The sequence below is a fragment of the Scleropages formosus genome, chromosome 3 (assembly GCF_900964775.1).
Source record: "Scleropages formosus chromosome 3, fSclFor1.1, whole genome shotgun sequence".
Classification (NCBI taxonomy): domain Eukaryota; kingdom Metazoa; phylum Chordata; class Actinopteri; order Osteoglossiformes; family Osteoglossidae; genus Scleropages; species Scleropages formosus.
The window spans coordinates 22,626,752-22,642,609 of record NC_041808.1 but is presented as its reverse complement, the minus strand read 5'-3'; the positions used below and the strand labels follow the sequence as shown (position 1 = coordinate 22,642,609).

Sequence of the window (15,858 nt, the reverse complement as noted above, 5' to 3'; positions counted from 1 at the left end):
GTGGTGCGCAATTTTGATCCCATCAGGTAGGGCCTACAGGTTTTTGGTTAAACTGACAGAAATCCACCTTGACTGACTTCTTCATTGAATGAATGACACCATTCAAATGTGGTTAAACCCTAAGTATTTGATGAGAACTTGGTAAATGAGTCTGTACTTTTTGGCTAATAGACTGTTGAAAACACATTATCGATTAATTGTTATTTCAATTAATATGCATTTGCTCTTAAGGTTCGCTCAGTCATATAATTGAAATGATTCGATCCATTATTAATGGACACAGCATAGGCACTCCTTTGAAATGTGGTGCTGGAAGAGACTTCTATTGGTAGTATGGACTTTGATCTCCACTTAGGAACGGAGTCTGTGTTCATAAATCGAATCGTGCGTAAATCCAATCACTGCGCCACAATCAGTAAAATCTTAGCTTAAGGCCTCGATTTATTTACGAGTTAGCTTCTGTTAACACCTCAAATAAAGCTAGAATAAATTTAAAAGACGATGTTAAGACTTTTATTATGCTGTTTTCAGCCGCAGCTCATACATTCGGGTCTCTGTTCCTTAAAGAGTAGTACGGTAGTGCTCCTAAACCCATTATTCCGGTCCTCCATTGATTAAACAAGGTGAATATAGCTCCTGCACGATTATCATGTCATGCGCGATTTTATTCGTCCAGCTCGAGGTGGGGCACAGAGGGGCGGACGCACAGTCATACAAAAAGAAAGAATTGTTTTTTGAAACAGGTGTTAGAAAATAGGTAATTTCCACGAGAAAAGACACCTTATGGCGGTATTTTAGGTTTCATCGAAGGCAAAGTGGAGAATTACCCCCCCCCGTGAGTGCAGCAGTACACGAGTTCTACACGTGTTACACAGTACAGTACAGACAGTGCAGACAGCAGGGCGAAGCACAACGGTTTCCTCATAAGGCACCGCCGACGCGCGCAGGTCAAAGTTCACGAGGCGGAGTTTTCGTTCCCGCACCACGTGGCCACAGGAAACCGGCGGCGCTGACAGCGGCGAGGGCGCGTGCTCTGCTGAGATCTTTCACGGCACGTAAAGTTACGCTTAAATTTTGTTTTTTAACAGGGCGAAAAAATGTCTGTTTTTCCTACTGATATTTTCCGAGCACCTGAAATAACAGTTTCGACTTTGAGAAACACTGAGTTGTAATCTGGCATCTCGTTAGCATAGTTTTAACTTCCTGGAGAAGTTGAATTTGGCAATGATGTGATCAGTCATGTCACTGTTGACTGTGTGTGCGCGCGCGTGTGGCGTTTTTGTTTAGATTTCTGTGACAGTTTACGTATGTAAATGCATTAGCTGCCACGGTTTGTGCCAGAAGAGGATTGCTTTGGAAAAGCTTCGGAAATAATAACTTTGTTCGCTGGTGAATGAGAGAAGATCATGTGTCTGTGTGAAGCGGAGTCCGAGTAACTCCGCTGATTAATGATTTCATACATTCCGGCGCGCCGCTCGAGCCCCTTCTTCGTGCTCCGGAGGACATCGCCCGCTCCGCTCGTCCCGCAGCAGTAGAGTTATTATTATGCCCGCCGAGAACGGCGCTGTGGCGGACGGCGAAATGAAGGAGGACGATGAGGAGCAGCGCGACCGTGAGGCCGAAGCCGGCGGCGGGGGACCGGCGGCGGCGGCGGCGGCGGCAGCGGGGACGAGCCGCGCGGAAGCGGCCACCCGCCTCTATCGGCGCCGATGGCTCATCGTGCTACTCTTCAGCTCTTACTCCCTGTGCAACTCCTTCCAATGGATTCAGTACGGCATAATTAACAACATCTTCATGAAGTTCTACGGAGTGGACTCTTTCGCCATTGACTGGATGTCCATGATCTACATGTTGACTTACATCCCCTGCATATTTCCAGTCACGTGGCTGCTGGACAAGCAGGGGCTGCGGGTGGTCGCGCTGCTGGCGGCCGCGCTCAACTGCACCGGTACGTGGATCAAGGTGTCCAGCGTGAGACCCGACCTCTTCTGGGTCACGGCGCTCGGCCAGTTCACCTGCTCGCTCGCTCAGGTGTTCATTCTGGGAATGCCGTCCCGCATCGCCTCCGTGTGGTTCGGCTCGCACGAGGTCTCCACCGCCTGCTCCATCGGGGTCTTTGGAAACCAGGTGAAGTTCCTCATATAATCAAGTCATTTATCTCCTCTCCTCTCTTTCTTCTTCCTGTTTTGCCTCTCACGAGCAGTTGAGTTGGGTCTGAATCCGATTAACTGGGTGAACAACAAGCGAAGCGGTAGGCATGGCCCGGGCGGGATGATGAGGAGGGATTTGAACACTCTTAGTAAGAGTGATGCTTTGGCACGGCGAGGCGAGGGTTGCCCGTTCTCATCAGACTCGGACTCAGAGGCATTTTTCAGATTCAGCTGTATCAGCATTTGTTCATTTTTCTCCGGAGCCCTAAGTTTGTACACCACACTGAGAGTGTCAACTACATGCACCTAATCAAAACCGAATCACATTATTGATTGCTGTTCTACTGGTAGTGGGAAAATCATGATATATTTTTCTTATAAAAACCATGTGTCGGTGGCTATGTCAGTATGTTGGTTTCCTGATGTGGCATTTGTTAGGTGCTCCTGCCAATGTGGGCATGAAACTCAAATGCCGATTTTGTCCTGGGCCCAGGAATGTTATTTTGAAAGGGAAGTTGTATATGATGGGGGGGTGCGGTGGCACAGTGGGTTTGACCAGGTCCTGCTCTCCGGTGGGTCTGGGGTTCGAGTCCCGCTTGGGGTGCCCTGCGACGGACTGGCGTCCCGTCCCGGGTGTGTCCCCTCCCCCTCCAACCTCGCGCCCTGCGTTGCTGGGTTGGGCTCTGGCTCCCCTGTATGGGACAAGTGGTTTCAGATGATCGTGTATGTGTGTGAAGTTGTATATGAACTTCTTTATGATGGTCATGAATTGTGGCTTATGGTGTGCGCCATGGCCGTACGCTTGCCCAGTTTTTTTTCCGTTGTATAAATTATTTCAAACACACCTGCTTCTAGTTTACTTTAATATCCTTGTTACAGGAAGATTCGTTTTCAGCAACAGAGGACCTACTCGCCTAGTTCTCCACTAATGCTTTTCCTTGCTTTGATACTTGCTTGTACGGTACTGTGTCACCTTTTGCAGGGAAACAACGAGCAAATGAGGATTTTTTTTTTGTTGTAAATCTTTACATTCAGAAAGGTTATCTTATTTCTCAGACCCAGCATATCATTAACAGATATTGTCCCTGGCGATACGAAATTTGTTCCTCTTCATATGTTAAGCCGTATTCCCCTTTTTCACATAGATTTCACACTTTTTTTGGCTTTAGAGGAACTCTCATCCAAATTTGCTTACACTTTTGTTTTTACAAATGATTTTTTGCTGAGGCAAGTCTAAATGCCTTCTCAAATGTACAAGAGAAGGACTCTCGCAGGGACTTGGACCTTTGACAGTCCTGGTCATTATTACCTTTGACGTAGAAGCAGCAGGGTTCAGCACCTGTTTCCTTCCCAGGTAGTTTTTGTGGCCTCTCCTTTAGAGCAGTATACATTATTTTACTCATATGGATACTTAACGTAAGGATTCATTGTAAATGTCTTCAATCCTTTATACTTTTAACAGTTTAGGCAGCAATATCTCACAAATTTAGTAAACACTGGCTTCTGAGTGTGAAAATTGTGAAGTACGTAGAATGATTAAAGAAAACAGGATCATGCCGTCTTGTCTGTGTCACCTGACTTTGACATAACAGACTTAAGGGCACTTTCATAAACACACAGGACTGATTAGACTGGCAAAAATCTATAATCTTCAGTCCAGAGTTCAGTGAAAAGATATTCATGGTGCTGATATGGGTGGACAGTCCAGAGACATTCAAAAATGGCCACATGTGACATTTGAATGAGCAGGAGATCTGTATATTTATTTATTTAAATTTTTTTTTTTTTTTTTTTAATAGTCTTGAGCACTTGCCTCACGGTTGCCAAATGTCACTGCTTGCAGGAAGGCCGTATCTTTTCTTCAGATTTGAAACTGGAAATTGCAATGTGCCTTGTTTTCATGTTGAGCATCTAGTCTCCAGTCATAATCTTTGTGTACAATTCTGGTTTTCTCAGTAAAATATAGTAAATGACTGATTATTTCTGAAGATGCTCAAGCCGTTGCAGATAACATAACTGCTTTTTTTTAATGCAAGAGTGTATAAATCAAAGCCATGTTTATGTGACAGATCGCCGTGAGATTTCCTGCGTCGCTCGTACGTTCTGACCCCGTCTCCCCACAGCTTGGCATTGCCATCGGCTTCCTGGTGCCCCCCATGCTTGTGCCCAACATAGACGACATGGACCAGCTTGCTTACCATATCAGCATCATGTTCTACATGACTGCTGGCGTGGCTACTTTCCTCTTCATCCTGGTGGTGACTGGTAAGAACTTGCCTGGCCCACATCAGCTTTTCAGCTTTGTGTGCTTGTGGTATTTCACTTACAAAGGGACATGAATAATAAAGTGAATAGTTTAAATGCAGCGCAGTCAGTTGAACCTGTCCCTTCAAGCCTTTCCCTTTACCTGTTCCTCTTGCGACCTCAGACCAGCTGCCTTGTGGACATAGGAGTGGCTCAGTTAAAGGCAGTTCATCTTAATTCAGAGAATGCTCACGTGTGGCGGGACCTGGACGCACCATGTGTGTCGATCTCAGTTCTCAGCAGCTCTCACTGTCGCTGCCCTCCGCTGATATTACTTTGGAAGGAGCCCAGGGGCAAAAGACAGAGAGAGACAGCAGCGCAACAGGGCTACACCCTCATGAGACTTCCCATCATTTTCTAGTGTAGCTTAGGTGTAGGGCGTGTGTTGCGTTTTAACTTTAAAAAAGGTATATCTTTGCCCAAAAAAATTTCTTCCCAAGGCTTTAGGAACTGTAAAAATGCCAGCTTTGCATCTGTATCAAAATGAAATCTACTTACTGTTTCGCCTGTGGTACAACCTTGCTTGGGTCATCATCGTGACAAGGGAAGACCGGCGTTGTGGTTGGTCACATAAGGGCTTCTAGAATGTTCCGCGCAGGAAGCGTAAAGACGCGATGCTTGTTCTCTCCTCCCCAGCTATTCACAAAAGGAACTCCTTCAGTCTGTGCTCGGCCTGAACAGCTTGTGAGGCCTCTACACCTCTGTTCAGGAGTGTGCGTGTTGCCAAGGATGTAAAGAGAACGAGTCGAGTTTGGATGCATTATAGGCCACGTTGCTGCTGGGTACATGTTTGAGTCGGTACCGGTGGTAAAGCACGTCTGCAGCATGTCTGCTTTACCACAGCAATATCCCTGGAGATGTTTGTCATGCCGGTCCTCTTCTTGTCATAAAGATCTACTGTTTCGCAGTTTTTGAGGAGCAGCCCGCCACCCCCCCTACGCAAGCGCAGGCAGCGGCTCGCTCTCTGTGCCCCGAGCAGTACTCCTATACGGCTTCGATCCTGCGCCTGCTGCACAACAGGCCCTTTGTCCTCCTCATCGTCACCTACGGTGGGTCACATGCTGTCTGCTTCTGTAACATCTGTGTCAAGCTGTGGAGATTCCTACTGTAGGGCTGTTGAAACACAAGTCAGAGCAGTCACTGCTAACACAATACAAGATGATGCTTATTTCTGAGTAAGCACTACGATGTCACATATGTATACCAAAGGTCAAATGAAGTGATAATGGCTACAGTCTGCGTGTCTGTGTCACAGATCAGCCAAAACTATTCAAAGGTTAAAGATTACACTGTATGTTATCTAAAAAGAACTGATAGTGCAGAGAAAAAGTTTCAATTAGACCAGAATATTATAAACAGACTATTCTTTTTTTTTTTGACATTAACAGACTGGTTTTTTAAGTATTCTGAATGTACTCTATATGCCTTTTATAATCTTGCATAACACAAATATATTCCATGCTTTTACAATTTTTATTTATTTTAAAATGTTTAATCATCATTGAAGTTGCTCTAAAGTCATTATAGAACTATTTGTATTGTGGAAAAATATAGGAACCTATCTGAAGTTTAGGAAGGTTGAACAGTGTGACCTAATTATTGCTCTTTAATTTAATGGTGTGTTTCAGTAACACGCAGAAGACCTTTTGTAATGATAAAGGTTTTATCTCTTCGCCTTGCGTGCGGCTGTTCTGAGTGACCCGACTTTCTTGCAGGACTGAACGTGGGTTGTTTCTACGCCGTTGGCACAATGCTGAACAGAATGATCATTGAACATTACCCTGTGAGTCCCTGTTCTTAACTGCTTCCTCAGCTAAACTGTGCACAGGGTTTTTGGGGAAAACTATCCGGCAGAGAGTGAGTGGGCGATCATTCTTCAACTTCAGTTTCTTACTTGTCCGATTCATAAATTAGGCATAAAACCAACGTGCATAAGTGAAGGATGTTTTTTTTCCTTCGGCTGCAAGGTCACCACAAAGAAAAGGCCCTTCTTCTGTATTACGTTGCCTTGGAAAAACTGCCCCCTTTATGGGGCTGCTTATTGATGTGTAGCCTTATGAAAATTTGCTGCCTCTCAGAAAAAAAAATCTGAAGAAATATACGAAGAATGCAGAAGGAAAAGCAATTATGCTTAAAACAGATACACAGAAAAAATATGAAAATTACAGCTACAGTAAATTCAATTCACTGTTTCATTCTCCTTCATTAGTAGGAAAATGCTTACAATTTGTACTTTCTTTAACTTAACCAATTGAATATGAGTAACTATGTCAAGGCTTGATAAGGACTTGACAAGGTTAGATAAAGACTAGAAGACTACCCAGAGCCTCAGTAGCTAGGCAAGTTTAGATGAGTAGAAATTTAAGTTGTGTGAAGATCAGTGAATCTTTAAAGAAACGAGCGTGGAAAAAGTGACACTCTATGGCAGAGCACGGTACGTGTACCCAAAGTACGAGAACGTCACCTCTGGCTAACCTCCGCATTCTGCCTCTACCCTGTACCCCCGCATGCTGTCGGCCAGCAGGAGGTGTAGCTGTGAAGGACATTTACTTCCTGATCCAAGGAGGCAGCTTACGGTTTCTCTTTGGAACTGATTTAGTAAAAACAGCATCTCTGTGAAAGGGTGGGAATGTAAGTCAATCTGAACAAAAGCAGAGGCTCTCCAACAAAATACTGACAGTAATTAAACTATGAGCAGTTCAGCGTGTAATTTTTAGATCAATACCTTCACCACTGTAGGTCTTTACCTGCTTCACCAGGCTGGGCTTTCATGCGATGTCTCATCTGTTCTGCAGGGACAGGAGCTGAACGCCGGTAGGATCGGCCTGACCATCGTCATCGCCGGGATGTTCGGCTCTCTCCTCTCCGGCATCTGGCTGGACAGAACAAAGACCTACAAGTGAGATGTCTCTAATGTGCCACACACTACTTTTATCCCATATAATATGTGTATAATATACAAACTCGCACATCATCAAGAGCAGACGTGGAAGCGTGCTTAATTTATACCCTCAATTAATCCTGAAGTGACTTGGATAACAGCGTTGCATAAACAACATCACGGTGCTTTCAGCATATTGGCACTGCCTGCTAAGTAGGCAACTGCAGTACATTTTGTGTTTATTCATTAATGCCACATTTCTCCCTCAAATAACTTACATTTATCCATTTGGCAGACACTTTTCTCCAAAGCGCCGTACATCTCAGAGAAAATACAATTCGTGCATTACATTAGGAGGAAAAGACATAGTTGCAAATGTGATTCTTAAGTAAACTTAGTTTTTCTTTCCACTTTATGCACCAACGTTCATCGCACGAGTAGGTGCATAAAACGCAGGATAGACTAATCCTGAACACCTTCCTGCAATTTTTTTTTTTTTTTTTTAAGGTACACAAACATTTACATACAATGCAGGAGTGGCGGCTGTGTAAATGCTTATCCTGGCATGATCATAAAGTCATGGTGCATCAACATTTACACTGCATGAGCTTGAGAGATCTTGGTCAAAGTAAGTCTGGAAAAGGTGTTTTCAGACCCTTCCTGAATGTAGACAGAGTTTCAGCAGTTCTGAGTGAGAGGGGGTGGTTATTCCACCACAACGGAGCCAGAACCGAGAACCTCCGCGCTTTATCTTTCGTACATGGGACCACCAAGCAGGCAGAAGTAGACCAGCGAAGGAGTCTGGTTGGGGTGTAGTGGTTGATAAAGTCTTGTAAATAGCTAGTAGTTCTATTGATGCTCTTGTAGGCAATAACCAGGGTCTTGAATTTGATCTGGGCAGCTATGGGAAGCCAGTGCAGAGAAACGAGTAGAGGTGATATATGGGAACGCTTTGGCAAATCAAACACAACTCGTGCAGCAGCATTCTGAATCGACTGCAGACGTTTGATGGCAGTAGCGGGAAGGCCACACAGGAGAGAGCTGCAGTAGTCCAGACAGGATGTCACCACAGCCTGGACAAGTAGTTGAGCAGAGTCTGTTGTGAGGTAAGGATGGATCCTGCGGATATTATGTAGGATGTATCTGCAGGACCGGGTTGTGGCTTCGATGTGCCGAGAGAAAGATGGACTCGAGTCAATCGTCACTCCCAGACTCTTAGCCGAGGAGGCAGGCAAAATGAGTGAGTTGTTTGATCAAGAGATCATGACAGGAGGACAGACCAGCTGGGAGGTGAAGAATCTCTTGTTTGGAGAGGTTGAGTTGGTGATCAGACATCCATGAAGAGAGGTTTGACAGGCAGGCAGCAATGCGTGCGGAGATGTCTGACGCACCAGGTGGAAAGGAGGGGAAGAGCTGGGTATCATCAGCATAGCAGTGGTACTTAACATGTTTTACCACTTTATTCAACGGTGTGTTTTTACTAGAGTAATTCAGGGTACTTTTTGGTCAGAAGTACTCCAGGAATGAATGAAAACAGGCAGACCTCAAAGGTGCAAGATAATGTCCTTAACTGTAACTTTTCCTGCTGGCGCAAGTAATGAGTTGATTTTTAAAAAAAAAAAAAAAAAAAATCTGCTGCAGATCCTGAAGTAATGAGCGATGTGTGTCAGAATACAGTGTCTCTTAAAATGCTGAATTAAAAAAGAAAGTCTCCTCATAGAGAACAGCCTGCCCTGCCCCCTTGCCCTCGTTTGACATTTCTTTGCATGTGAAGTAATAACAAAAAAGGTAAACATACCCCAGTAATCAAACCTTATTTCCTGCTGAAAGTACTTCTATATGACTTCCTTTCTTTCTTATAGGAAGATCATATAGGCAGTAGCCAGATCAGCACGTTACTAATATTACATTATTTATTATTTCATTTAGCTGATGCAGCACTTACACTGATTTACCCATTTATACAGATGGGTAATTTTTCTTGATCAGTTCAGTGCAAGTACCTTCATCAAGAGAACTGCAGCAGGAGGTGGATTTAAACCTGGGTCTTTTGAGCGGAAAGACAGCAGCTCTAACCATTATGCCACCTGCTGCTCTTGTTATTAATTTGTATTTAGCTTTTTCTAAGCTCACAGACAATACTAAATACACTGTGATGAGCTACTTCCAAGTGTTTACCCAGAAGTACCCAACCAAAAAACAGAGCAATGTAACATACGCACACACATGCACTGAGTGCACTAGTCATCAATTCACCTGAAACACATGTCTTTGAACTGTAGGAGGAAACCAGAGCGCCTGGAGGAAATCTACATGCACATGAGCAGAACATACAGGCTCCACATAGACTGAGCTGGATTGGAACCCAAATCCAAACCCATAGCCCAGGAGCTGCTAAAGAGCAGTTTACATTTACAGAACTGTTTGTTTAGAAAGTGGAAGTAATTCTCTCAGTTCGTTCTTGATTTGGAAATGTGGAAGTTGATCAGACTGAAATGCCTCGTTTTTTGTTTCGTACAAGTCTTGCTCAGTTTGCCAGAGTTCAGCAGAACAAAACAATTTTTTAAATGTTTAGAAAGCATTTTTTTCAGAAATGATATAAATTAACATTTAAAGAAAGTCTAAAAGAATGAGTTCTAACATGTAAAACTTTTGAGAATTAGGCTGAAATTTTACTTCTTTGTTTTGATCTTTATTTTTGTTTATCTGACCTAAAAGAAAAACAAGATTTTTGAAGGATTCAGTTCGTGGTCTTCCACAGGAAAAAAAATGCATACATCTAGAAAACTACGGTGTGAATTCACAGTAGATCCACAAGGACACCTGTGTAAGACATTTTTGGGAGGGTGTGCACACAGTAATGTGGTTAAGTCAGTTCCAACGAACACGGCATGATCTGCGTCTTTGGCCTGTTTCAGACAGACTACTCTGGCTGTGTACCTCATGTCCTTTGTGGGGATGCTGGTGTTCACCTTCACCCTGGACCTGGGTCACCTCTGGGTGGTGTTCCTCACCGCGGCCATACTAGGGTAAGAACTGACACGGGCGTTCGCTCTCTGCGATGGGCGCTAAACTCCATTGAGGGGTGACTTTAGCGAAGTCTCTTTCTGACCACTTTTGTTAATATTCAGTTACTCCAAAACTCCAGGGCAATTGTTTGTTTCTGTGTTCTAAAGGAAATGTAGTAAACCCTCATGTACCTTATTCTGTTCACGCTGATGAATGTTCAGCTAAGATGAATTGAAAATTACCACTGAAATGTTTCCTCAATTGTGGGGATGCAGATTTATCATATGATCGGTTTACTAAATGCCTAGACAAACTCAATATTTCTGCCATTTGTGTTTGTCTTATATTGCTGGGCTTCCTTCCCACTCTTCCCCATAACTGCTGAACTGTGTTTCTAGCTTCTTCATGACCGGCTACCTGCCACTGGGCTTTGAGTTCGCCGTGGAGATGACGTACCCCGAGTCGGAGGGCACCTCCTCAGGACTGCTCAACTGCTCAGCTCAGGTGAGACCTGCATGCATGCATGTATCTCCAAGGACAAGAGTATCACCATGTCAGATGTATGCACAGAGAGTGCTGCACCTAGGCTAGGTTCCATGCCTGGTGGGTGCCGTGGTGGCGAAACTCCACCTGTGGGAACCAAACGTTCAGGAAATGTTAGATGGGTGATTTGACAGATATTCCCTTCCCCACATGCAGAAAGACATTGTAGATGTGTTTGTATGTCTACAAATTCAATTCAGTTCATTTTTACAGCGCACTTTAACACAGGCATAAGGCAAGAAAAACAAATACATCAGATAAAGAAACAAAGAAGACAGTTGACTACCGACTATCATAATATAATGCTTTTATAGCCACAGAGGAAAGGAACAAAAACTCTAAACTGAAAATCGAGGGAGAAAACAACCTCTGGGGGTCCATGGGCCAGTGGCTGCCTTTCCTTCCTGGACATTCTAGATTAAATAAGTAATAATGGGATTGTTGCTGTATGGTAGCTTGATTTCCCAGTTCAGCAATGTTCTCTCATCCATCGTGGAAGTTGATCATCATCTTCAGTCGACATGGGGGTGCGTCTGTGACCGCTGGCCGGCCTCCTCAGGTCTTATGTAGACAATGCTCAACAAGAAAAAGCAGTTAGTAATTTGTAACTTAAACAAGTAAATTTAATTTGCATTGGTATAGCGGTGGGAAAACCAAACGCAGCCAAGTTGGAATTAACATTTTGAGGTGGAATGCCCGAGTGACCATGTAGTCTTTAGTCTGGACTTGAAAACAGAAACAGACGGGGCATTTCTGACATTAACTGGTAGACTATTCCACAGTTTAGGTGCTCTATAACTAAAGGCGCGACCTCCTACCGAGGTCTTATTGATCACAGGTACTTTAAGGTAACCTGCATCCAATGAACGTAGATATCGTCCTGGGATATAAGAATCGGCGATCTCGCAAAGGTAAGCCGGAGCAATGCCATGTATTGCCTTATAGGTCAAAAGTAGGATTTTATAATCAACTCCATAAGAGACCGGGAGCCAATGCAAGGATTTAAGTGCCGGTGTTATATATGGTCGTACTTCCTAGTTGTAGAAACAATTCTCGCAGCAGCATTTTGTACCAACTGTAGCCTGGATACAGTCTGGTACGGACAACCCGGCAATAAAACATTGCAGTAATCCAGCCTGCTGGAAACAAAAGCATGAACCAGTTTCTCAGCATCCTGTCTACATAGGAACTGCCGCAATTTAGCCGTGTTTCTTAACTGAAGGAAGCACGACTTAGTCAAAGCATTTACTTGAGATACAAATGACAGCTTCCCATCGAACAATACACCCAAATCCTTGACGCAATCTATACACTTGAAACTAATACCCTTCGTTGTAAAGATTGACGTTATTATCTTGAGAGCTTTGGCATCACCACCCACCACAAGTACCTCTGTTTTACTTGGAGATAAACAATTTGTACTCATCCATAATTTTATATGACACAGTATGCATCTGTGTAACTGCACGTCGCCACATCTGCCAGGACTGCCTTTCAACTAGAATATATACACACGCAGGTGTTTGGAATCCTATTCACCATCAGCCAAGGGAAGATCATCGACTCCTTCGGCACACGGGCTGGAAACATGTTCCTATGTGTCTTCCTTCTTATAGGCACCATCATCACAGGTAGACCTCTTGGAGGGAGATCTCTGCATACTAACGCAACAGAGTATGAACACTGAGCTGAGATAGAAACTGCAACTGACCTCACTTTTGCACTCACAGGAAGCTCTGCCTCTTTTATGCAATTGCAGAAACTGCACGTCTACCCAATTGCTTTATGCAGTAACTGCTCTTGAAAATGCCCTTAGTAATAGTGTCCTCTAGTGGACATTGTGTCATTTCACCAAAAGACCATGTCCATACTGGGGGACTGGACACAAAAGACTAAGGCAAAAGGCCATTTCAATGAGTTTCTAACATCAGACAGGTAGTGGTTGCGCTGGGGGCGTCTCCCGTGGTTTGACATGAAGTTCACCCTGTTACTTCGCTCACCTGTTTCTGCAGGTTTCATCAAATCTGACCTTCGTAGGCAGCAGGCAAACCAGCAAGTCAACTCAGCTGTAAGTGTGCCTCGCTTGGCCGTGGGTTCGATGGGCCTGGCCAGGTTCTGCGGTGTGTATTGGGAGCAGCTAGTCTTTGCTTTTAAAGTTGATGTGGTTTTTTTTGTTATGGCTGCTGTGTCGTCATGCTTCCCAAAGTGACTTGTGACAAGCTTCCGTCTCTGTGCTGCCGTCGGTGTCACAGAGCTGCACTGAGTTTCTTTGCTTTTTACTTTCTCGGCATGTTCTGTGGTGCATTATCTTTCGAAGCTCTGTGCCATGAAATAATTGTAAATATAGTTATTTTAGTTGGCAGACAGTCTGATTTGACTTTGAATGGTTTACGTGGTTTGTACGAAAGATTTGGTTCCCAGGCAGTGGTCGTAATCCACACGGGCCTTATCTGAGCTACACTTGTCAGTGTTACAGTGATTACCTGGATTCAGGGCACTGGGCTTCATTTAAATATTGTTTTCTTTTTCTGTGTTTCCTCTAATGAAATAACATACAAATAACACACAAAGTATCTGACAAGTTTATCCATTCATGCTTCCATTCTGTCAGCCACTTTCCCACAGCCAGCTCCTGTTTTCCAGCTCTTGGCTGTGTGGGACCGAGACCTCGGGGTTCTGTATGTAAATGTGCTGCACCGCGGCTGGACGGATCAGCGCTGCAACACTCCTTCAGTGTGACTTTAACCACCTTCTCCATCTTCTCCTTGTTAAGTCTCTGCTGGCATTTCCTGTACTTTTCATCTTAATTTGAACATTTTCCTCAAAGTAAGAAATAAAGACAAGACAGCCTTAGATATCTGGGGTTTGTGGCCCTCCTGCTGCCCCACTGCAGGGGGTGCACTTCTCATCAGCCAGTTAAGTTTGCAGTTATGCAAAAGGAATCATATAATTATCTTGTTCTAAATACTTTAACTCTGTGATACAGAAAGCTTTTGTACTAAAATTATGTTGTCAGCTAAGTTTTATGAGAATGCTGGGAAAATGTCTCACTAGTATCTAATAAGGAAATTGACTGGGACAAGTATCTGCATCTTCATGTTTTCTCATGTTGCCTAATTGGGAGGCAGTTCAAATTCCTTTTTATCTTTACTGTCCCAAGGGCATTTTAATAAATGTTCCTTCTCTTGGCATTTTCCAAATCATAACAAAAGGCCCCTGCAGTTTTAATAAGGCCAATCATGACGGATGGTTTTGGAGCCATTTGAGCCAGCGGGCGCAGCTAACCCATTAGCTTCACTCCTCTTTCTGAGTAATCCCTGGCTGTTGTTCCAGGCCGTGGGCGTTGGGCTACTGGCCCAGGACTACGGGGCCATGGCCCCCAACAGCCCCCTGCAACAAGTACCCCACTGACCCCCCCCAACCCTAACCCCACTAATACCAAAGCAGATGAAGGTAGGAGACCCTTGAACTGAAGAGTCATAATTTTTCTCTTTCCTTTAATACTGTTTTTTTAATTTCATAAGGCAGATCTCAAACTGTGTCATTAACAGGTTGCGGTTCCATCAGCGCCATACAACATGAAATTAATTAGTGCAGTAGATACTATGCATTGTATTTTTCCTCTCCAGTGACAGATTATTTATATATACACACACTGTGTATATATAATATATATTATACTGTTTATATATATATATATATATATGCTTAGCTCTTTCAATGCTCTGTATAGGATAAAATTAGTTTCACACCAAACAGTGATTTCCGTCTATTATTTTTCCCCCAGAGAGCATAAAATCAAAAACAAGCGCTGCTGAGGCTGCTGCCTTCCTAACATCGCTCAGTGGCACACTGCTGGCTGCAGGATGATGCACATCCTCTCTCTGATAAATGCTATTTTGTATTGGTTTGTAGACTGAATGATCTGTTGATCCTTATAAAAAAAAATCCATATAATAATACACCATAAACTAATAACTGTAGAAAAATAGGAGTCCATAGAATAAAGCTCTCCTGTTGCAGCTTCGCTGAAGGCCTCTTGTCTCTTTTTGGATGCCTCTGGATTGTCTGGAATGCTAGGATTAACTGGGCATTCTGAAGCCTCTCTTTGTTCCTGAAGGCCAGTCTTTACAAAAATAAGCAAATGGGAACAGATGCTTTTTACAGCATTTATCAGCACAGCGTTTCCCCATGAAATAACACAAATGTGCACGAGTGCATTTTTTTTGTCTTTAAACATGTGAGATATAATTGTGTGTGTCTTCATCTATGTACAAGATCTACTATATGGAACACGCCTTACTTGCTTTGTGACTGCAGCAAGAGACTATCCTTACACACGCAAATGTTGTGGGAGCATCAGTGTGTTAATTCTTGTGTTGTGTTTCCATTCGCAGGAGCTGACAAATCATGTGGAGGGTGAAGCCTCCCTGCTCACAGTCCTCAATAAGACTGACATGTAGCACCCGCGAGACTACTGTCAGCAGCTGCCAAAAGACACGCGTCTGAAACAGGCACACCTTTCCTTGCCAGAAACACACACAGAAATGTGTTTCCTTGGAGAGCGATATCGCCTGCACACCAGCAGAGAATGTCACCCTGTGACAAGCTCTTGCATATGATCATCCATCCATCCATCCATCCATCCATCCACTGCCAAGGACCGCTCGCCCCATAGAGTCGCAGCAAGCCGTAGCCTAACCCTGCAACACGGGGCGCGAGGCCGAAGGGAAGGGGGCGCACCCAGAACGGGACGTCAGCCCGTCGCAAGGCACCCCAAGCAGAACTCGAACCCCAGGCTTGCCACACAGAATCTACATTAACTGACTTTCACATGCAAATTTTGGCATCAGTGGAAGTACAAAGACTCCCACTTTAAAATGTTGAACTCGATGTTTACATTTAAAAAGCATAAACATGTTTGACTACAGGTGCTGCAGTATTGCCAAGGTCAGAGTGCAATGCATGTTA

At 44.0% G+C, this 15,858-nt stretch overlaps 1 protein-coding gene across 4 annotated transcripts; it reads left to right on the top strand.

Annotated features, from left to right (window-relative positions):
• The first annotated feature begins 973 nt into the window (after nucleotides 1-973).
• LOC108936720 (feline leukemia virus subgroup C receptor-related protein 2-like) lies at nucleotides 974-15,530 on the top strand. 4 transcript variants are annotated; one of them, XM_029250462.1, is made up of 11 exons: nucleotides 974-2,127; nucleotides 4,274-4,415; nucleotides 5,363-5,503; nucleotides 6,170-6,237; nucleotides 7,250-7,353; nucleotides 10,254-10,364; nucleotides 10,743-10,848; nucleotides 12,407-12,518; nucleotides 12,900-12,955; nucleotides 14,221-14,340; nucleotides 15,285-15,361. In XM_029250462.1, exons 1-10 carry the CDS (start codon nucleotides 1,546-1,548, stop codon nucleotides 14,296-14,298), a joined length of 1,500 nt encoding a protein of 499 aa, XP_029106295.1. In that variant the 5' UTR covers nucleotides 974-1,545; the 3' UTR covers nucleotides 14,299-14,340; nucleotides 15,285-15,361. The 4 variants fall into 4 exon arrangements, with proteins under 4 accessions (XP_029106295.1, XP_029106296.1, XP_029106297.1 ...); XM_029250463.1 differs by lacking the exon at nucleotides 14,221-14,340 and having other exon boundaries at nucleotides 15,285-15,530; XM_029250464.1 differs by lacking the exon at nucleotides 12,407-12,518.
• The last annotated feature ends 328 nt before the right edge of the window (nucleotides 15,531-15,858 follow it).